Source organism: Lactuca serriola, chromosome 9 (genome assembly GCF_051521515.1).
Source record: "Lactuca serriola cultivar US96UC23 chromosome 9, Lser_US96UC23_V15, whole genome shotgun sequence".
Taxonomy (NCBI): domain Eukaryota; kingdom Viridiplantae; phylum Streptophyta; class Magnoliopsida; order Asterales; family Asteraceae; genus Lactuca; species Lactuca serriola.
In genome coordinates, this window is record NC_136416.1 from 2,779,517 (window position 1) to 2,801,826 (window position 22,310).

A 22,310-nucleotide genomic window follows, 5' to 3' on the forward strand; every position below is an offset into this window, starting at 1 on the left:
AAGCGAACCGTACCCTCAGGTGCTCCGGGCATGAACACGTGTAGAAGCACCCCTCTATGTCCGCGATCCACCTCATCGCAGCAATCGGATCTTGCGTCCCATCGAACTCCGGTGGCTTCGTGTTGCTGAACTCTCGGAACAGCAACGAGTCACCTCCCTATGGCCTAGCAGTGGCCACAGCTGTGGTAGCTGCAGCGGTTGCAGCCTCAGTCAACGCGGCGTACCGCTCATCGAATGTCTCCATCAGGGTGGTCTTAATAGACCCAAACATCTCCGGGATCTCAGCCCGGATCGCGGCCGCCACCTCCTCGTGAATCATCTGACGAATATCCTCGTCACTCACACCGCTCGTACTCGCTCCGTGGCGTGGTCTAACCATGATGTCTCTGAAATACAACATAAAACTATCAGAGACTCCTCCGAGTATAATCGCACTCGATACGCAACCCTACTCAGTCCCCGATATCCAGGGATTCTTACTTGGGTCTCCCACTGACCCGGTGTCCTCGGTAGTACGGGCCCAATACTACCGACCACATCGCATCAGTGTTCATCCCAAGTCCTCCTCCCCAAACTCCGGATAGTGAGTACTCTACTGCTGATATGCACTATCTACCCGCATGCTAGCAACACATCTCATATAGGCAAATTTCCCTAGACTAAGGCATCACAAATCAGGCCACTCTAGTCCTATCATGGATACCTAGTCTTCTAGCATGCATAACAATTCATATCATATAATATTGTAAGGTATTTTGGGGATCTTTACCGTTCGGGCGCTGACTGATCGTACACACTGCTTCGTTCTTGCTTACCACAAAACCATTTACAAAAGTTTATGCCTTTATTTAAAAAGTTTCCCTCAAATCCTCGGTTTGAGTTCAGCTACTCCCGAAGGTGCACCCGAATCCCTCAAACCAAGGCTCTGATACCAATTGTAACAACTCAAATTTTCAAACAAATTTTTCATTTTAAAAATAGATTTATTTCCATTCAAAACAAGGCATAAATAGTTTAAGTGTTCTGTCAAATACAAATAATCCAAAATCCCAAGATCATAAAAGTAGTCTTCAGTGTGTATCGATCACGCCGGCGCCTTCCCACGGTTCTCGCTAGTACCTGAAATACATGCACAACAACTGTAAGCATAAATGCTTAGTGAGTTCCCCAATATACAACTTACGCACATACGCCTTTCCAGGCCCGACCTTCCGGTCCATGTGTCTCAGGGGACTTCCGTCCCTGCTGGGTAAACCTTCCGGTCCTACCCACGCCGACCTTCCGGTCCATCACACAACATATCGCCTTCCGGCCCATAACATATTGCCTTCCGGCCCATAATATAATCGCCTTCCGGCCCATAACATACGTAGCACATATAACAAATAACTTACCACATATAGCATACATATCACATATCATATCCGACCTTCCGGTCACACAGTCAAACCCTTCCGGGTACAGTATAGTGAGAAGACTCACCTCGTAAAAGCTGAAAGCTAGCAAATCCTGAAATCACTCGTGCACAATCCGACGAGCTACAACCTCCCTATAACATCACATATCTCATTAATACTTATATCTTCTAAGTGTGACTATCCCTAAGAAGTCAGACTTAGGTCAACTCTGGTCAACGGTCAACGGTCAACTTGACCGGACTCGGCGAGTACCATGGCGACTCGGCGAGTCTAGACGTCCTCCAACTTTCTGAGATTCCTTATCTACTCGTCGAGTATCCTCCTCGACCCGACGAGTTACCCCTGGAAGAATCGCGGGGCCACCCCGACTCCACTCGCCGAGTCTGAAGAACAACTCGGCGAGTCCCAGTAAATCTTCAAGCTACTCGCCGAGTCTGAAGAACAACTCGGCGAGTCCATGCCATGCAGACGATCAACTGCTTCCTGAATTACGTATGGTCCCGAGATATACAATCATGGGACTTTCTGGACTTCTAAACACCTTATTACTGGGGTATAAACATTTGGGTAATAACATAATAACCCATCTAATCACTAAATGGGTTTCATAAACCCTAATTTCGCATACACATCAAAATAATATAAAGGAATCCGAAATATTACCTGGAATATGCCCTCTCTGAGTCTCCAAACCGCAGAACTCGAATCCCTTGCTGTTCCTTTAGCCAAAACCCTTCTCCTCCTTGCCCAACAATCTCTTCAAGCCCTAATATCCTCCAATCTTGCTCTAGATGCCCACAGCCGTTTAGGTTTCCTCTCAATCGACTAAAGACGGACAATGACGGCATATAAGAGCATTATATACGATCCAAAACCGAACGGTTAGGGTTTCTGCTGAACAGCGTCGACTCGCCGAGTCCATATCGGGACTCGTCGAGTCCAGTCGCGGACCCGCGACCAAGTCTGCGATCCTACTCGGCGAGTCTAGGCTCCAACTCGCCGAGTCCCCTCTTAACTCACCCCAAAAACATAATTAAACAATACCTGAGATTTCGGGCTGTTACACAAGAGTCACACATACAACTAGCATCCTAACCATAATAAATCATGGGTCGCCATTGGTTCCTTCGACCCACCAAGCATAGTGAATAAACTCACTTCAAGCTATTGAATGTCTCAGATAAAAGCTTGGACTGTTGATCTGGAAAAATCCTCGTGCTAACCAATCAAGTAAACCCAATTAATAAATTGGTTCATAAACCAAAATTATGAATCTCATTCAATTGTCCAACTCCCAGGGTAAAAGACCATTTTACCATTTCCTCACTTGGCCCAATAACCAAAGCCCAACCTAATAGCTCCAAAAGCCCAATATAGCCCAAAATTCTAAATGGCACCCAAAGCCCATTATGGGCCCAATCCAAGATGGCCTAATGCCAAAAAATACCCCAAAGGTCAAAAGACTATTGGCCCAACAAGTCCCAAACCCTAAAAGTCCAAATTTGGCCCAAAACACGAAAGTCAACAAAAGTGAAGCTGCTGAGTATGCCCAATGTACTCAGACTTACGCCCAGCATACTCCCTCCGGGGCCAATACGTGTAGCGTACGAGATGGGTACGCCCGATGTACTCAGACTTACGCCCAGCGTACTCCCTCTGGGGCCAATACGCGTAGCGTACGAGATGGGTACTCCACAAGCAACCAGCCCCTTCCATTAAGCACTTAATCGATTAAGCCTCTAAGTGAAACTCTAAAATCTGATCCTAAATGGTGTCTTAATACATAAAGTTGGCAACTTTACACTCTTTCATGACTTAATAGGGCCCAAAACTCAAAAAGAACCATAAGAGTAACTCTAACTCATGCATGGGCCAAGATGACTCATCAAGATTGCATTTTTATGAACAAGGGACCTCAAAAATGCCAAGATCTACCATCCTTAGCTTCTGGAGTAGCTCATACTCTCAATCATGGCTTAAAGGACCATAAAAAGCATAAAGACAAGCCCTAAGCTAGATCTGTCATAAGGAACCATCAAGTTAGGATCTTTATACCTCAAATAACTTACAAAGTTGATGAAGAATTATGGATCTTCAAGCTCCAAGTCCACCAAAGCTTCACTTCCTTCAAAGGATCCAAAAACACCTCAAAATCACAATAAAGGCTCACAACACTCAAATAAGGGCTAGGGTTTTGTTCTTAGGGTTTTGAGAGATGGAAGTTGGTCATTAGAAACCCCAAAGGTAACTTAAGGTGTTTAAATAGGGCACAAACCCTAAAAATTAGGGTTTGTCCCTACCAAGTGTACGCCCCGTGTACTCGGCGCCTCCGCGACCTTTTTAAGAGCCAGTACACCCAGCATACTCATAGAGTACGTCCAGCATACTCGGATAGGGACCAATTTTGCAAGGATTTTTATATAATAATGGTTTAAAGGGAAAACCTGGAAATGCAATGTTAAAGTTGTAGGTGATGGTTGTATTTTTTAGTTTTTACAAAGGCTAATATTTTCAAATAAAATGTAATAACGATTTTTTTCTACATAAATTCATGTTGTATATGGGCTCAGTGCAAATAGAGGGGCATTATTAAGTTTATTCGACTGGGACATGAAAAATCTATGGACTAGCTCTGCACATCGACTTAAACAAAAGGGCTCGGTTAAGCCAACAAGCTACTTACCCCAAACCTTACACACCACTTATGCGCCAAATTTCTTTAACTAATCCAAGTCAACTTGTTTTCTTCTAAATCACCCCCACAGAGAATTTGTTATGCAAAGATTCAAGCTTATCTAAAACTCACATTGGATCCTTATATAAGGACATAAAATAGGTGGGTAAGGAACCCAAAATTGACTTTAACAAGGTCAATCTACCTCCAACTAAAAAAGTTTTGACTTTCCAATTAGAAAGTTTCACCACCAATTTATGAACAACCTAACGCTAATACTCCAACCTAGACATATTACCTCCAACAATAAGGGCCGAAATAAGAAAAGTGTGTCTTCATTGTCACACAACCTATATTTTTTGCCATATTCTCAATCTCCGGATAAGGAACCCCAATATTTAAAAGTTTACTTTTATGTAGGTTTACTTTTAGACCAAAAGACAAATAAAAATAGTGTAGCACCCTAACAATATTAGTAATATTCATATCCTTTCGCTCTCCGATAAAGATTGCATCGTCAGCATAAAACAAATATGAAATAAGAAGAGTAGTATCAAGGCCAATATAAATACCAGAAAAAAAATATTTCAATCAATTATCTTTTGAAAATCTACATGCAAGCTTCCATAACCAAGATAAATAAGAAAAAAAATCAAGATATGATCACCCTAACGGAGACCCTTGGAAAACTAGAATTCTTTAGTAGGCAAGTCGTGAATCAAAATCGAGCCCTTAGACGATTGCATACACCCTAGAATCCACCTCTCCACTTGTCACCAAAGCCCACCATACCAACAATATCATCAAGGAAATCCTAATGAACATAATCATTAGTCTTACACCGTGACAACACTTCATTCATTATCATACGGGTCATCTAAGATTTTTCTCCCATTAATAAAGTTAATTGCTTAAAACTCATCAACATGTCCACCATTGAAGCAATTTGATTAGCTAATATTTTGTCAACCATTTTGTATTGACACCCTATAGACTAATCAGAAGAAGTCTTTGACACTCTTGGTGTAACCCCCTATTTCCATTCCGGTACGTAATTCTCTTATTGTTTAATAATAATAATAATAATAATGAGTTAATTAAATAAATAAATTATTTTGAATGAATTTATATATATATATATATATATATATATATATATATATATATATATATATATATATATATATATATATATAAGTCTAGGGTGTAGATTGCAATTTCAGAAACTATTGTTATTAGAAAAAACATTTTTGGGGGAGCTATCGTTTATATGCAGAACCAGAGGGACCAATATTGTCAAAACGTGAAAATTCCTATCTGGGAGCAGCGACACAGCAAGCGAAACTGAGTTCTTTGTCTATTTTGGACCAGATGGAAATGGAATATTGGAAGTTCTTTAAGGCCCCGTTTGATACGCATCTTTCCAGGTCCAAACAGATATTTCTGGCTGAATGGACCGGAAAGACTGTTTGATTTGCACAAAAGAAGGGGTCTTTCCCGGTAAGATATGTCTTTCCCAGAAAGCCCCAAAATCATATCTTTCTGGCTGAATTGGCTTATATACCAAACCCCGCCTCTTTCTTTCTTTATTGGATTATTAATTTTTTTTAAATAACTTTTTTTAAATTTATTTTTATTGAATTATTACTTTTTATCATCATTCAGCACAGTCAATCAGATGTACAATCAAACAGCATGGTTTCTTTCTCAGTCAGAAAACTTTCCCAGACAGCACTTTACCAGACAGCACTTTTCCAGACAGAAACTATCAAACGGGACCTAACCCTTATCATTTGAATTTTGAATCGTCCCTCCTCCCTTCCTAGCTTGGAAACCCGAGACAAAAACTTGAAAACGATTTGAGTGTTGGCTAGGATTTTGTGAGGAAGAATGTAGTTAGAGTTGGATTCAAGCCACACCCCAAGGTATGTTTGAGCTCCATTCACCCTTGACTGTTCTCCGACGCTGTGGAGGTCGGAGCTGCCGTTGAGTTCGTTCAATGTCACCAAAAGCCTCAATCCGATCAATGTCACCAAAAGCCTTTAACAAGGAAGCGTTGGCTACCATGTCATTAGAAGTACTAACCCCACAATCCAACTGATTATCCAAATCCCCTAAACCTCGGAGAATGTCGATTTTAAAAGACAATTGAGCCTCCCTTGTTGTATTATTCCACATTCTCAGGTTTTGCTTAAGAACTTGCAGTTTCTTCTTGAGGGACACCAACCTATTTGACTCTATAATCCCATCATTTTTCTAAGAGTCCTCCACAACTTTCTCAAAGCCATCTACAAGAAACCATGTGTCAAATGATATAAAAAGAGATGAACCATAATCAAACATGCACCCCCTCTTTTAACAGAAATGGACGATGATCAGAAAAAATGATGATCTAATATAACACCCAACAAATGAGGAAACAACTCCAAAAGCCCTACCAACAGAAGGAAACTATCAAGCTTACTCATTTTTCCAACAGCTTTGTTAGTCCATGTAAACCAGTATCCCCCAACCCAATAGGTAAATCAAACAACCCAGCATTAGCAATAAAAGTATCAAACATACTTGTAGAATGTGGATGAAAAAATAGCCTCGTATCTTTCACTTTTCACAATGAACCTCATTGACCTCGCCCTACCACCGCACAATGATACCACATAATTGGTCCCACAATCTTTATTCAGTAACTTCCTAAGGAGCATGTATGCACAACCACAACAAATTGATGGAACTCGAATTCCCTCATTTATAAGAAAATGATCAAAATGAACACTATTCTTGCAAAATGAGTTTGTATCCCAAACACACACACACACACTCACACAAAAAAAATATGCTACATGCATTTTCGAAAGCAAGATTTCCTCATAATGGTTTATTAGGTATTGTATTTTTAAAAAATCCTACCCTATTGACTCTTCACATTTTAAAAAATAAATAAATAAAATGGTCCACTTGTGTCTTGTATTTGTTTTGTAAATTGGATGATGGTTATAGTTTATAATTTATTGTTTGACATCTCTGTATATATGTCATATAATTTATTTTGTCTTTTTAAGTTTATCGAAACTGTTGTGTTCACAAACCTAATAAGGAAGGTGTAGATTAAAGGATTGTAACTAGTTTTATTATCATGTAATGTATGTATGAAACGGTTGTTGGGGTTGGGGGTCAGGATAATGATAATAAAACTTAAGTCCTTAACACTTGTGACTTGAAATCAATTTTGTTGGCACTCTGGTGAAGTTAGAGCTTACCAACTTGTTGTTGTATAATGTATTAGCCAATCCGCCTCCCAATGCAGTTTCTTAAATCTAAACTTTGACATCACATCACATTGTCACGTATGCTAACGCAAGGTCTTCCACGTACCAAATGATGTGAAATTTATAATTATGATATTTGTCATATTTAATAATATTAATAAATTTTTATTACATTTATCATCATCTAAAAGTGATAGGAGGATATTTAATTTCTATTTGAACAAATATCTAAAAAGAGTTGGACGAGTACAATAGGTAATATTCAGAAAGAATACGTCTGGACATAGTAAGGATCACCCATTTCTGAAAAATTGGAGGAAGAAAGAGGATTCTAATAATGAAGAAACAAGATGATGTCTGTATTTGAGAAAAATAATACACTAATGTGTTTTTTTTCAACATGTAAAATAGAGTTGTAATTGGGAGAAAAGGATGAAGAAGACAGAGTGATGATGCATGCATATAATTCAGAATGAAATCTGATTTGGCAATTGGCAGTGGCACAACATGAAGATGAGATTACAGCAAAATATGAATAAGTTGAACTAGGCAGCAGTAGCAGGAAGCGGTTGGAGGGCTTTGAGAGGATTCATAATGACACCGTCTATGAGCCCATATTCTTTAGCTTCTTTGGCACTCATGAAATAATCACGGTCTGTGTCTTGGTTGATTCGGTCAAGACTCTGACCAGTGTGGTACGCCAGATACCCGTTCAAATTCGCCTTGTGGTGCAGCATTTCATTAGCCTAAAAAATGCAACAACACAATTAATTATTCAAAACAAAACAAAACATATACTGTATTATGGAACCAAAATAAAAGAGTGAAACAGCCACCTGGATATCTAAATCGGTCTGTCCACCTTGTGCCCCACCAAGAGGTTGATGTATCATTATCCTTGAATTCGGAAGGCTGTATCTTTTTCCTACAAAACAAACAACCATATCATTCATACCATATACTTACTACTTTAGGCTTATTATTAGCATCGATTCAAATTTCAAAAGTGGATTATACCTTTGGTCCCAGCACCAAGCAGGAAAGCCCCCATACTGTCATGTCATTGGAATTGGAATTGGTCAACAAAAGTCAAACAAATGAATATGAAATTCTATAACTTACCTAGCAGCAAGCCCGACACATACAGTTGAGACATCAGGGCGGATATGCTTCATGGTGTCAAAGATGGCCATACCAGCAGTCACTGATCCTCCAGGAGAGTTCACATACATCACAATATCCTGTCAACATCAACTTCAATGCATCATGTATGTATAATGTATAATGTATTCGCTACAACATTTAATTGGGAAACACATGGATCTCGTCAAACCTTGTTAGGATCAACAGCATCAAGGTACAGAAGCTGAGCAACAATGATGTTTGCCATGTCATCATCAACAGCTCCACCACAACGGATAATTCTCTATAAACACCACAACATACAGGTATATTATGTAAAGAAAGTGAAGTAAGAAGTCACAGGTGTAAGTAAGGCTGCTAAAGATAAAGATGAAGCAACTCACATATTGAAAAAGCTGACTGATAACACTCTGGAACCGTTCTTGCATCATTGGGGGTGGCCCTTGACCTTGTGCATATGCCGGGAAGTAGGGTGATGATGGAACTTGTACATCCTCCCTGTGAATTCAATATTTTTATCATTACTATTTACCAAAACAGACTGAAAAAAAAAAAAAACCATAATAATCCTATTCCTACCTAATGGACCATACTCCCTGCCTCAAATTCTTGTTCACTGATGATGAATAATCACCAGAATAAACAGCTTTCACTGAAGAAGAAGAACAAGTCCCAACACTTTTCTGATTACTTCTCAATTTACTTGCTTTCCTGCAATGCAATCAGTAAACCTCATCATCACATTTTCTCCATCCCCAAAATTAACCTACCACTTATGAATCTGTTATTATTTTATATAACAAATGCAGATTTTTATTCATTCTATTTCTCACATGTTCAGTTTAACCCAAAAAACCAACCCTGTGTTTTCCTGTGAAATTAGTGTTTTCCAATCAAGATATATCATCTACTTCCAAGAAATCCATTAATAGTCAATATCAACATTTTATAGAATGAATTTAAACCCTTGGAGTAGAAGATTTTTGTTTATTTGGGCATGGTCAGTATCAAACTCCTTGAATTTTAAGGACCGAGAAATTGACTTACTTTGGTGTAGAAGGATATAAAAAGTTAGTCTTTAGTTAAGTGTCAACAGAAAGAAACGATAGGCAAGGAAGGATTTTCTTCGTTTCTATAATTCTATTTTAACGAGCAAGCGCACTTCAGGTTATTAATCATCAAGTTCTTAGCTTCAATAGAGCCCAGCAACCCCAAGTAATAAATCTTCACAATGAGTAATTTATCCAATTGAAAATCACTGAAGAATTTTAACAAGAAACACTCACACGCACAGAGACACTTTTTTATATAAAGAGTAAAATTTGATACCTGGAAGGAAGGGGGTGGAAGTTCTGTTCAGATATGGAACTAGGGCTTTTTGTAGAAGAGAATGCGAGAGAGTTAAATCTGAGAGAGGGGATGCAGGATTGTGCCATTTTTGTTTATCGATATGAGAGGTCGCTGTGTTTTTGTGGAGGAAGAGATGGTTGCTTATCCGTTAAACGACGACGACGATGCGACGGAGTGAGGCAGGCAGTTGGTGAGGTGAGGGGATGAGCCAACGAAGGAAGAAGATAAACAAGATTTTTATTTGGGTTACGTTGTTGCGTGTGGGAATGTAAAACCCAAAATTGAAACAAATCTCATGGCGCTCGGGTTGGGCCTGGGTTTGCTGTATCATTTCCTACCAATCGATTAGGATTTAAGAAGGCCAAAACTAGAATCAATCATGAATATTCATGGTTATCATTTGTTACTAGATTTTACTTATAATAAAAATTTGTCACATCAACATAGATATACATCAGCAACTATAACATCCAAATAATAATAATATTAATTATACATCAGCAATTATAACATCCAAATAATAATAATAATTTGTTGAATAGGGAAAATACTAGAAATGGGTTAAAAAAATATTTAAAAAAAGAAAATCTTAAGAAAGACGTAGAAGGTATGTTTATCAACAACCTAGAAGACATGTCTCTAAAATCAATATATATGATTTTGGGTAGAGCGTAAATTGGTATAAAACGAATTTGTGAGTTTTACATTAATTTTTTTAGCGTAAATCATTTTCTCACATTAATCCATATCCTCCGACTAATCTTTGAAATCTTCTGAGGTATAATGAGAAAAGTGGAAAGTTCCAACGTTGGCTGTGATTTTTGCTTTTTTTTTTTTTTTTTTTGTTTAGATTTGGGTAAACTTGTAATTTCCAATTTCCATAAATTAAACCTACCATAATTTTAACAAGTCTAGTACATGGGTCAATTTTAATTTATTTATTTTTCGCATGTTGATTTTTTTCATAATTTTCACTTATTTTAAATTTTCAAATTCAAATAAACTTTCTATTTAATTGTTTTTATTTAATATTTTGTTTTAATCAACCTGTATAACATACGAGTCTCACAACTAGAATGTAATTATATGCATTAAAACTTTTTTAGTTATATATTTTAATTCAGTTTAATACCATACTTTCCATAAATAAACTATCTTATGCAATTTAGCGTTTGATAAGACTACAAAAGTAGCTTATTGTAGCTTATAAAATAACTTATAAGCTAGATGTTTTATAAACTATTTTTGAAATAGCTTATGATAAGTTAGCAGCCTAAAATTGGGTGGATCGTGAAATTGGGTGCATCCATGCATGGCTGATGGAAATATACTATTTAGGCTATGTTTGGAATGTCAAAATAATCTTATTTTCGAGTTTCTTTTAGGATATTATGTTTTGCAATTCAAAATGTAAGTTATAAATTATAAATTAGGTTAAAAAAATACTTATAAAACTCACTTTTGGTTGCTAACTAGATAAGATAACTAAATATATTATAATAATATATTCTTATAAAATTAACTACAGAATAAATAAAGACTTACAATACGATTACCACTTTATCGTAGTTTCTTATTTTTTAGTTAAATCCTAAACCTTAAACCCTAAACCCTAAACTCTAAACCCGCCAAAGCATAGTGAAAAGACTCAAATAGTTAAATTGATGTGATAATTGTGGCATTTACACTTTATAACTATATTTAAAGGATATGCGATACAAAAAAAATGATAAATAAATAAACATATATTATAGTTAACTATTATTTTGCATTTACTCTAATTTTATGAAAAGTTTTACATATTTTTCTTATAATATTAAATTAATCTTCTGTATGTTTTTTTATGTCATTTTACATATCTCATATAGATTTTACCACATAAGTTATAGCTATCAGTTTTTTAGTTATCATCCAACTTTTCATCTAATTTGTAAATGTAACCTTAATAAAAGTAATTCCTAAAAATTAAGATATCCACTCATAAACAAATATTTTTCCCTCTAAAAAGTTTATTTTTAAATCTATCGTTTTTTAGATTGATATTATAAAATATAGTTAATTAGACAAAAGACGTTATATTTTATATTGGTTTATGTTTAAAGTTATTTTTATATTTCAAAAACGCCCTTTTTGTTTTTTCATTTCTTCTGACTTGGTTATTTTATCAAGTTTATCGGTAATCTTCCGGTTTTACACAATTATTTTTTTTAAACCCTTAATTTTTATTTTTTAAAAACATCCATCAATTTTTTTTTGTCAAAAACCCCCTCACATTTAACAAACTTTTTCGTTTGAACCAACTTTTTCATTCTGACTCATTACTCCCTTGTTTTTCTAGTTGTAGTTTATGATGTTCTTGACAATTTTCAATTTTAAAATAGGAAACAATTCTCTAAACAATACAAAATATGACATGCCTATATATTGTTGGCAAATTGCATTTCAACATTTAATTGTATGATACTCAAAGATTATAATACGTGAAGGAAAAAGGTCTAGTCTAATTTGATATCTTAAACTGGTTAATCAAACATAATGAGAACTTCTAAACTCTAATTTATGTCTAGAATATATTTTTTTAGCTTTCATATTTTTCCAGTTATAAACATTTTTCAATATCAAAATTTAGATTCCTTTCAAACTCTAGTTTTTCCAATCTTTCCAATCGATAGTCATATTCATAATACTATGGTCGACAAATTCCTTAAACATTGCAATATTATTCAATTTAACAAAGCCTTCAATTAGCAAACGTAGAACCTTCATTTTCCAAATTAGTAGATAGTTTGTTTATGCATACAATAGAGACTAAAGGTTATATATATTCTAACCGGAGATTCTACATCATCTAATTTGAATTTGAACAATAAATAATGGCCAAGGAATTTGTTACCCTACTACTATTGATATGACTACTTATCCGAAAACTAGTGTCTCAAATGAATCTAATGAGTTTACTATTAATCAAATCGCTTTTGATATCAAAAATATTTTTAAGAGGAAAACATGAAAGTTGAAAGTATATTCTAAACATAGATTAGTGTCTCGAAGCATGTTGTCATTATTTTTTATTCATAAAACAATCTAAGATATCATGAGATCGTTGATATTCACATGCTACAATCTTTGAACATTCTGCGAAAAAAAAATACATTTTGCTAACAACAAATAGACACGTCATCTTTTGTATTTGTTTTGAAAAAAAAATGATTCTTTCAACTTTTAATTTTGAAAACTATTAAAAATATCATAAATAACAGCAATAAAAATACGAGAATTGTGAACCAAAATGAAAAAGTTGGTTCAACAAAATTTTTTATCAAATGTGAGTTTTTTCGGGAAAGAATTAAATGTTTTTCAAAAGAAGAAAAACAAGTGTAGGTTTAACTTGAAAGAAAAAATATATAAAAATACTACCAGTCCACCTACACGGACCAAATTGGAAAATGGAAAAATGTAACGTTTTTTTAATTAAAGAAAAAATTTAGGTTTAAACTGAAAAATCATAAATTGTAAAACGTAAGATTTTTTATACAATTAACCCTTATAAATAATACAAAAAGTAAATATTTAAATCGATAGAATTGACTTGGCTTGTGATTTATACTACCAATCCGTATACGTTGCATTCGCTTTACCAAAGAATAAATATGAAACCATTGATACTAGTCGATGGCATGTTCGTTTTTGTAAGTTGGTAAAGTTTCTTCCTGCCAAAAAGTATATACATACAATACAACATACTCTACAATCATAATGAACTTCACCTCTAACTAATGTAAACCATGAAACAGAAGAAAAAAAAAGGAGTCAAACGACAGCATAATCCATAACCGTTAAGCACTCACGAGCAGACTTGGTGGTGGCCTCCTCTAATGCCTTGAAAGGAGAATCCTCACCAACTTTGACTTTGAAGCATGCCTGGCAACTTAAGATATCCGTCTCCACCGCACCAAAATCATCCGCTAGCAATGTCACGTCCCGGACTCCAAGATCCTTTATAGCCCTGTTCAATTCATTCAGACTCGCTGCATACTTATCCACACATTTGCTCAGACACTTGCCCGTTTCTGAAGAAGCAATATTCGGATCCTCCTTCAGAAGCTTCTTAGCCTCTTCCATGGCTACTTGAGAATCACTCTGGCTTTGTTTGATACGCGCTTCGATAGCCAAAGCAATGTCCTGATCAATGAATCCTGACGGACCAGGACCTTGGGCTATTGCAGGGGTCATCGCCTCTATTTCTGATAGGGTGGAAGAACCCGGTGCAGGTGAGGAGGAGGAGGACGGCGATGCATCTCCGTATGAGGCTACTGCAGCAGGGGCCATGGCCTCTGGGCTTAATGATATTTCTGATTCGGGTAATAGGGAGGAAGAAGCAGGGGCTGATACGGTTTTGCCTATGAAAATCAAGGAATCAGGGGATGAAATTGGTGTCTCTTTGGCTTCATCTAAACCTAATAAAAATGGTGGAGGTGCCGCCTGGTTGGGCAAACCTTGATCTTTTGGTTCATCAAATTTAAATTTAGAATTCGGTTGGACTATGGATGGTATTGGCAGGATACTCAAACCTTCAACAGATAGATATAATAAAATGAGAGAAGAGATGGAGATTATTACAAGTATACGAGCTTTTAGCTCCATATTTATCTCCTCTCCTCTTCTCACTTGCACATGGAAATGGTAGAATCAGCCAATTTAAATCTGAAGCAAATATATACTCCATTATATATATATATATATATATATATATATATATATATATATATATATGTATCATGTATGGTTCATCATTCAATCAGGATTCCCTTCCCTATATTCTAGCCTAACCTTTCAGATTCATTTTCACATTTTCTTATCAATGTATAGCATTTTCAAAAAATATTTACAAAACCATAGTATCTTGAAAAGTAATTGCCTAAACTATAAATTTGGTTGATTTTATTATTTATTTTTAAAATCATAATTATTGTTTTAACTCTTATGATCCGCACCATCACTATTGTTTCCAGCCAGAACCCTTCTGGCCACCGTTCTTTTTTCTGGCTAAAAATACATATTTAGATGAACCCCAAATAAAATTCATAACTCTTAAATAAAAACCAAACCAAAAGAAAATTTAACCATAGGTCATTTTTATGTATGAATTCAAAACTCAAAAATTGCAACATACGATTAAATGATTTATTGGATCTGACACTGAAATGCAAACGTCGATCCCATTCCCGATCTCTCAAATCTCACCTTTATGAAATTAGTTTTTCTATGGGTAAATACATTTTATATGTACTATATTTCAGTAAAAAAAAAAAAAAAGTCCATTTTCTTTTGCCTTCTTTTCTTTTCAAGTCATATGATACAAAAATAAATACAAGCAAACACCCAAAATTCCCCCTAATAAGGATGAAAATAATGTCACTCGCTATAAAAATGCTTGCTGTTGCTACTGGGGGCAAACTTTTTTAAGCATGTGCTGGAGCTCTGTGGTTACCAAAATGCCATCTTCTTGAATCCTGTGGCGCATATCCGGATCCATTTTATCAGCAGCTATATAAGTCTGCAGCAACAAACCATACACCTTATCATCAACACATTTCAGTCTCTTTAAAATCTCCATTAGCTTCTCAGCACTCTCTACATCTCTCTCTTTCTCAAAATACTTCATCAACACATGAATACTGTCAATGTGGGGAAACCAGTTACTGTTTTCACTTTGTGTTGCAGCTGTTTCAATACATTTTAAAGCCAGATCCATTTGCTGAATCCCAATGTAATGCTTCATGAACAATGCCAAAGTCTGAACAAAAGGCCCTTTTGATTTCTTCACGGATCCATGGAAGACTAGTTCAGCTTCTTCAACCATGCCATGTCTTAAATAACCACTTATAACAGCATTAGCCACACGCGTATCATAATATGAGTAATTCGATTCCCATTCTACAAAACATTTCTTCAATCCATCCAGATCATCCACTTTAGAAAGAGCCTGAAGCATAATCCGGTAACTCATGTTACTGATTGTTTCGAATGACGATTTTAGAACATTCCATATGCGATGAACTTCCTCTTGATTATTAAGCGCAGCATAAAATGTTATAAGAAAATGGTAAGCCTCACGTGAAGGCTGGCCCAGGCCCAGGCCCATCTCATTTTCAAGCATTTTAAGAGCAGACAAGGCTTTCTCATGATTACCTACTTTGACATAAGCTGCAGCAATGTTACTGTAAGTTGTCCAGTTACAAGTCTCTTTTTTTTCCTTTGTTATTTCCTCAAAAACCCTCTCTACCCCCTCAATATCTCCTAAAAGCGAACAGCTATGCATCCAGATGTTATAAGTAAAGTTGCTTAAATTGATTTTCCTTTTCTTCATCTCTTCCACTAAAGGAGGGACTTTTTCAGGCTGGTCCACTCCCATATACAGTGTCATTAGATTGTTGAAAGCTAAAGTGGTGGTGAAGTTCTTGGCTTCAATTTCCTTAAAAAGAGCCAATGCTTTATCTGTCATTTTTAACTTACAGTAACAGTTGAGGAGAGCTCCGTAAGTATTTCGGTTTTGCAAATGTGGAGAAAGGTCATGAAAGTAACCTTCAGCTGCACCCACACCATGGACCTTCGATATAAGATCCAAACGCACTGCAAAGTCGGTGTTGGAAAAGTTGATATCCCTCTTATCCATCCATTCCATTACCTGCATAATCAATCATATTCCTTGTAAATTGCAACAAGGGCCATTTTTGTTTTTACCGGTTGCAGAAACAAATTCAATCCAAACACAGTGGAAGAATAGAATAGAAATAGAATATATATCAACCCTAATTTAAACTGTTATAAAATAATTATACTATAGCAGTTTAAACTAGTAAAATCAACACGATAACATCTGGATTGATCGGTAAGCAACTAGAACAAACACATACCTCAAGAGCGTGGTGGTACTTGCCATACCTGCGGAGTTCTCTGATACATCTCTCTAACTCAATCTTTTTAACGAAATTACCCTCTCTAATGTATTGATTTAATGTTTGTGCTACAGTCCCACCCGTGGCTCCCAACGCCGACAGCCTTCTGTATAACCGCTTTTCATTTGCGGATTCTATACGTGGTGGCGACACAAGGTCAACCGCAGCAGCATTTGATTCTTCCACCACCGTGCAAAGCATTCTCAGCAGCGTCGACGTTTCGCCGAATAATATCCGGCTCCGGCATCCGATAATCATCATCCTCTATCTTGCCTTCCGCCGGCGTATTGGTCAGTTTGATATAACCCAGGGTTCTACGCTTCTAAATCAAGGGTTTAAGGAGCTGATTTTTCCACGGGATATTTTTATATCTCCACTGAAATTTACAGTCTATTTGACAATTATGCCCTTATTTTAAGGAGAAAATTGCAAATATAATCAAATCTCTTAATTACTTTGTACATAATAGCCCGAAAAAAAAAAAAAAAAAAATTACAAATATAGCCATGAAAATCGCAGATGGATTAAGCCCATATGTGATTTTAACATTCCATTTGCCACAATCGTGCTTTACCGACTTGTACATTTGTAGGTGGTTTTTTTTTTATATTTTTTCTGTATAAATACCCCAATTTTTTAGTTTATCTGCGATTTCCTCTCATCCCACCTGCGATTTTGCGTTTTTTTTTTTTAATTTTAACTAAAAAATTAATATGGTTTAACTATGAAAATTTGCAACATTATTATATATAAAAATTTGCAAAAAATTATCAATTTAGTTCTTATTTCTTTGGAATATTTATTTAAAACATCTCTAATAAAATGAATTCTCCAACAAAAACTTTGAAAAATTTTAAAAAATGAAATCGTCCATAGTATCTCTAGAGAGAGAGTTCTTCAAAAAAAAATTGAAAAATGAAAGAAAAAAAATTACGTTTTAATACCCCTGAAAAAGGGGAAATCACAGATCGACAAGTAAAATCGGAGATGGACAAGTCCGTCTGCGATTTTGATGACTATTTTTGTAATTTGAGTTTTTTTTTTTTTTTTTTTTGCCTATTTTCTAACAAAATAATTAAGGAATTTGGTTATATTTACAATTTTCTCTATTTTAATTTAGAGATATTGAAGACATAGAAATACCCCCAAGGATTTGTTTCCAAAGGACCCGACGCACACGACGCTTGCCTTCCGCTGGCAATCTGCTGCTTCTTCAGCCCATTCTTAAACAGTAAGGTGTTTGTTTTTCCTTTGAATAACTTTTTGACTTTTAACTTTTCCAAAAAGTTAGAAAAGTCTAAAAGTTGTTTGGCAAATAAAAAATGATTTTTAAAACCAACTTTTCCCAAAGCATAAAAACTAGCAATTGCAAAAGTCACACATTCGTGACTTTTTGTAACTTTTTGAACTTTGAAGGCTCGAAAAGTAAAAGAAATCTCAAACACTTTTTAAACATTTTTTGGAAAAAAAATCTTTTACAAAAAGTCATTTTATAAAAATGATTTTTCCCCTTGAAAATGAATCCCAAACACCTCTTAAGTGATTTTTGATTCTCTTATTATGTTGAAAAACCATGTGTGATATCGGATTCTCTGTGTATGTCAGGGATTGATAGCAAATAGTATTAAATTAATAAGCATAAATGTTTCACTTTCAAGAATCATAGTAGTTTTGAATTTTGAAACTCAATAAATGAGTTCAATTATGATTGTCATGGTCTGTTATTCCATCTTATTTATTTATTAAGTAGTCACACAACATAACTCTAACTAAAATTTTCTTAAATTTAATATATCTTATATTTTTTTTCTTTTATCGTTAAAAAAATGAGAAATTTATGTATTTTTTGTTTTCACAAGGTGTGGTTGCTCGACTACATAAATATAATCGGCTGCTAAGAATTGATTACTGACTAAGTGCTTCTAAAGTAGTGTGCCCTTGTTAATGACCATTTTGCCATAATAATGTTGAAGTACTTAGAGATCTTACTTGGTGTAGAAATTGTGGTTAACAGGCTTACCCGATGCTGCTAATCGATGTTGGCTGAGAAAAAATATGTCCTCTCAAAGTTGGTTGTTATAAAAGGTGTGACTTGAGAAACAAATCTGGTTGACATGATTTTACTATTGCTGCTATTTGGTATTGGTTGTTGGTTGTTATAAAAGGTGTTCCCCAAAGATGGATGTTATACTAGGTGCTCTATCAAAGTTGGTTGCTACAAAAGATGTTATCTCAAAGTTGGTTAATTCACCTTGGTTTTTAGTGTTTCATCTTTTTTCTTTATTTTTGCTTTCATTTCTCTCTGACCCTTATTTTTTAGTTAATTTATTTAGAAATGAATAATATTACTAGAAATATAAACTTATACTATTTTTTTAAATAAAGCAGAAGTTTGATTTGTCCATATTACTTTCTTTTATTATTATTATTATTATTATTATTATATATAGTTTATTTTTATCTATTAATTATACTAGGTTACAAACTCGTATATACACGGTGATATATATATATATATATATATATATATATATATATATACACACACACACACACATACTAGTCGTTTACCCGCGCCAAGCGACGGGTGTAAATAGTTTTTCAAAAAATAGTTTCTACACCCGTTTACCTTACACATGTAATCTATGCAGTCTAATATGTCGAAGCTATTAGTTTTATTTCGACGAATATAACCGTTTACCCGCGTCAAGGGACGTGTGTAAATAGTTTTTCAAAAAATAGTTTCTACACCCGTTTACCTTACACATGAAATCTATGCAGTCTAATATGTCGAAGCTATTAGTTTTATTTCGGCGAATATTTTCGTTTCAGTGATTACAGTTTGCGTGGAGGATTATGTGAACAATTTATATGCAATATTGTGATACCCATGCAATACAATGACAAGACAAATGATTAACATAATTGCAACATACGCAATGGAGGTGCTTAAAACGTACGAATCCGAAAAACATATGAATGTACTCATGTGTTGGCTACCAAACCATTTTCTTGTTTCCTTTGGGATTGAAGAACCGAACCGAGACAATCTTTTATGTATGTATTTTTAATTATTGATTTTTTGTTAATCAATTTGATGAAAATAAAAATTGTAAATGTTTGGAGAAGAAATCAACAAAATAATGAATGAAGATATAATCATGTGGGAATGAAAAACGGAAACTTCATTTAAGTGATTTTCCGAAAAATTCTAAGGTCAACTCCATAAAAACCACTATGACTTAGTTTAACTATTGAAATCACTACGCCCTCTTCGTTGAAGACACCGGCTATTTTTTTCCGTCAAAAAATCATTTTAAGTGTTTCCTAGTATTAAATTAGAAAAGTGGTAACTTTTGTTGTCAAACTGCTAATTTTTGTTGTCCATCTAGTAATTTTTTTTTTGTCAAATTAGTCTAAAAGTGGTCCAGTTAAATATTCAATTGTCGTCAAATTAGTAAGAAAGTGATCAAGTTATATATTCAATTCTATGTCAAAATAATTATTTTGTGTTGTCAAAAAACTAAATGTTTTTTTATAGTGGTATTATAAAACAAATGAAACTTTATGCCATAAAATGTTAGCAAATATAACACAGACTGTCCAAACCTTGTTATAATATGAGTGTCCAAGGTTATTTCAAGAATGTGCCATTGTTGAGCTAGAAGTGTACATTCAAACCATTTTTTTAATCAACAAAAAAAATCCAAAACGGATTTTGAGAACAGGTTTTTCCAAAACATGTTAGTTTATACCAAACCACTGGTTAGTAATAGGTTTGAATATATATATATATATATATATATATATATATATATATATATATAGAGAGAGAGAGAGAGAGAGAGAGCTAGGTTCATTTGTTTAAACTAATTATTGTGTTATTGTATATATAAATGTGGGCCAATCATTTCAAAAACTTAAATAAGGATATATAATCTTACCTATTAATTAATTTTGTTAATTAAATAAAAATTTAATTAATCCCTAAAATATTAGATTGGTTTCCATTAAATCCCTTGAAACCGTTACTGCTTCTTTATCACCGATCCATCCCTACTTTTTCAACCTAACCGATGCCGATGATTGAAGAAGATAAGTGGCTGGAGCTTGCCCGTTCGCTGACCAACACCATCAGCCACCATCGCCACCGAACTCACCAGAATCGATTTCGAACAGAAATCGATTGTATCAGCCTTCAGCGATTTCGAATATTACTAACTTGGGATTGAATGTTGCAACTAAAATCATTCAGAAGCAAAAATCGGTATTATCGTTCACTGTTCGAGCATCAGAGGATAGAAAATTGGTTTGTGTATTGCAAGCTTCATTGGAAGTGGAAATCATATCTTCAAAATCCGGATCAATCACGATCGGAATTGAATTTAGAACATACATCGGGTTTAATGGATGTCAATCATAATTCATGATAAATGTGAAATGGTTCAATTTTGACTTTTCCTAAGTCAAATGGGGTATTCTTGTGTTCCAACTTCAAGGTTGGGATTCCAGTGCTTTTGGAAGATGGTATTCAGATGCTTGTTTATGCTAGGGAATATGATTTTATTTGCAATTGGTTAGGTAAGATACGAATTCCAATTCTATTGGAATGGAATCACGAATTCCAATTCTGTTGGAATCACAAAAGTTGATGCTTAAAGAACGGACCACATTATTCTTTTATAATGTATTACTCGTTGTTACATTTTGATGTTTTCTTTTAGAATGGAAACACGAATTCCAATATTGTTTTCTCCAAGAAGTTTTTAAGGTTATTTTTAAACTGATGGTTCAAAACTATTGTTTGTCTTCAAAATATTCATTCATTTAAAACATTTATTTTGTCGGAATAGATAATCTGACATTCTCATAGAATATCATTTTAACAAAATTATCTTAGAATTATAATCTAATTAATTAAAAAAAATGAAAATTCAAAGTTAAGAAAATCAAATATATCTGAAAATTTGAAAATTTTTATTAATTAAACTTGTGTTTCCTAATTAGTAACTTTTTGGTAAATTAAGAAAGTGAACGTTACCTATTTATGCATACAATAACACAATATTTTGTTTGAATAGAATAACCTAGGCATATATATATATATATATATATATATATATATATATATATATATATATATATATATATATATATAAACAGTTTTATACTATAACCAAACTGAAGCATTTTTTATCGAAAAAATCGGTTTTTAAATCAGTTTCACTTAAAAAAAAAACCAAAAACCAAAACCAATCTAGAAAAAAAATGTTAGAAAATCGAATCGGTTTTAAAAAAGAAAAAGCAAAACCAATAAATGTGCATCTCTAGTTGCATCAAGGATCATTTCAGTAAATAAGGGTTGAATTACTATTCTATATGACCAGGTATCATTACAGCTTGTATTTGGTAGAAAAAAAAACACATAAAGGACATACAAGTAATTAAGTCATATTTGATAGTTTTATGTATAATATTATTAACCAGATAAAAGAGTAAT

General features: G+C 34.5%; 2 protein-coding genes across 2 annotated transcripts; both read right to left on the reverse strand.

The window, feature by feature from the left end:
* Positions 1-7,696: 7,696 nt before the first annotated feature.
* Positions 7,697-10,106, reverse strand: CLPP5 (nuclear encoded CLP protease 5). The gene is made up of 8 exons (XM_079019726.1): positions 9,831-10,106; positions 9,081-9,212; positions 8,885-8,999; positions 8,692-8,784; positions 8,481-8,599; positions 8,376-8,410; positions 8,195-8,283; positions 7,697-8,104 (listed from the first exon to the last, which is right to left on the reverse strand). Exons 1-8 carry the CDS (start codon positions 9,935-9,937, stop codon positions 7,904-7,906), a joined length of 891 nt encoding a protein of 296 aa, XP_078875852.1. The 5' UTR covers positions 9,938-10,106; the 3' UTR covers positions 7,697-7,903.
* A 5,045-nt stretch (positions 10,107-15,151) lies between these two features.
* On the reverse strand, positions 15,152-17,154 carry LOC145076697 (pentatricopeptide repeat-containing protein At4g01990, mitochondrial-like). Its single transcript, XM_079022505.1, has 2 exons — positions 16,769-17,154; positions 15,152-16,539 (listed from the first exon to the last, which is right to left on the reverse strand). The coding sequence occupies exons 1-2, from the start codon at positions 17,069-17,071 to the stop codon at positions 15,295-15,297; spliced, it is 1,548 nt and encodes a 515-aa protein (XP_078878631.1). The 5' UTR covers positions 17,072-17,154; the 3' UTR covers positions 15,152-15,294.
* Positions 17,155-22,310: the final 5,156 nt, after the last annotated feature.

What these genes read in the sequence shown, in the direction of transcription:
- LOC145076697 (XM_079022505.1), bottom strand. Translation starts at nt 17,071, where the DNA reads ATGATGATTATCGGATGCCGGAGCCGGATATTATTCGGCGAAACGTCG. An exon ending in AGTACCACCACGCTCTTGAG is followed by an intron (nt 16,540 to 16,768) that starts GTATGTGTTTGT and finishes TTGATTATGCAG; the next exon opens with GTAATGGAATGGATGGATAA.
- CLPP5 (XM_079019726.1), bottom strand. Translation starts at nt 9,937, where the DNA reads ATGGCACAATCCTGCATCCCCTCTCTCAGATTTAACTCTCTCGCATTC. An exon ending in TTCCACCCCCTTCCTTCCAG is followed by an intron (nt 9,213 to 9,830) that starts GTATCAAATTTT and finishes ATTGCATTGCAG; the next exon opens with GAAAGCAAGTAAATTGAGAA. An exon ending in ATGCTGTTGATCCTAACAAG is followed by an intron (nt 8,600 to 8,691) that starts GTTTGACGAGAT and finishes TGATGTTGACAG; the next exon opens with GATATTGTGATGTATGTGAA.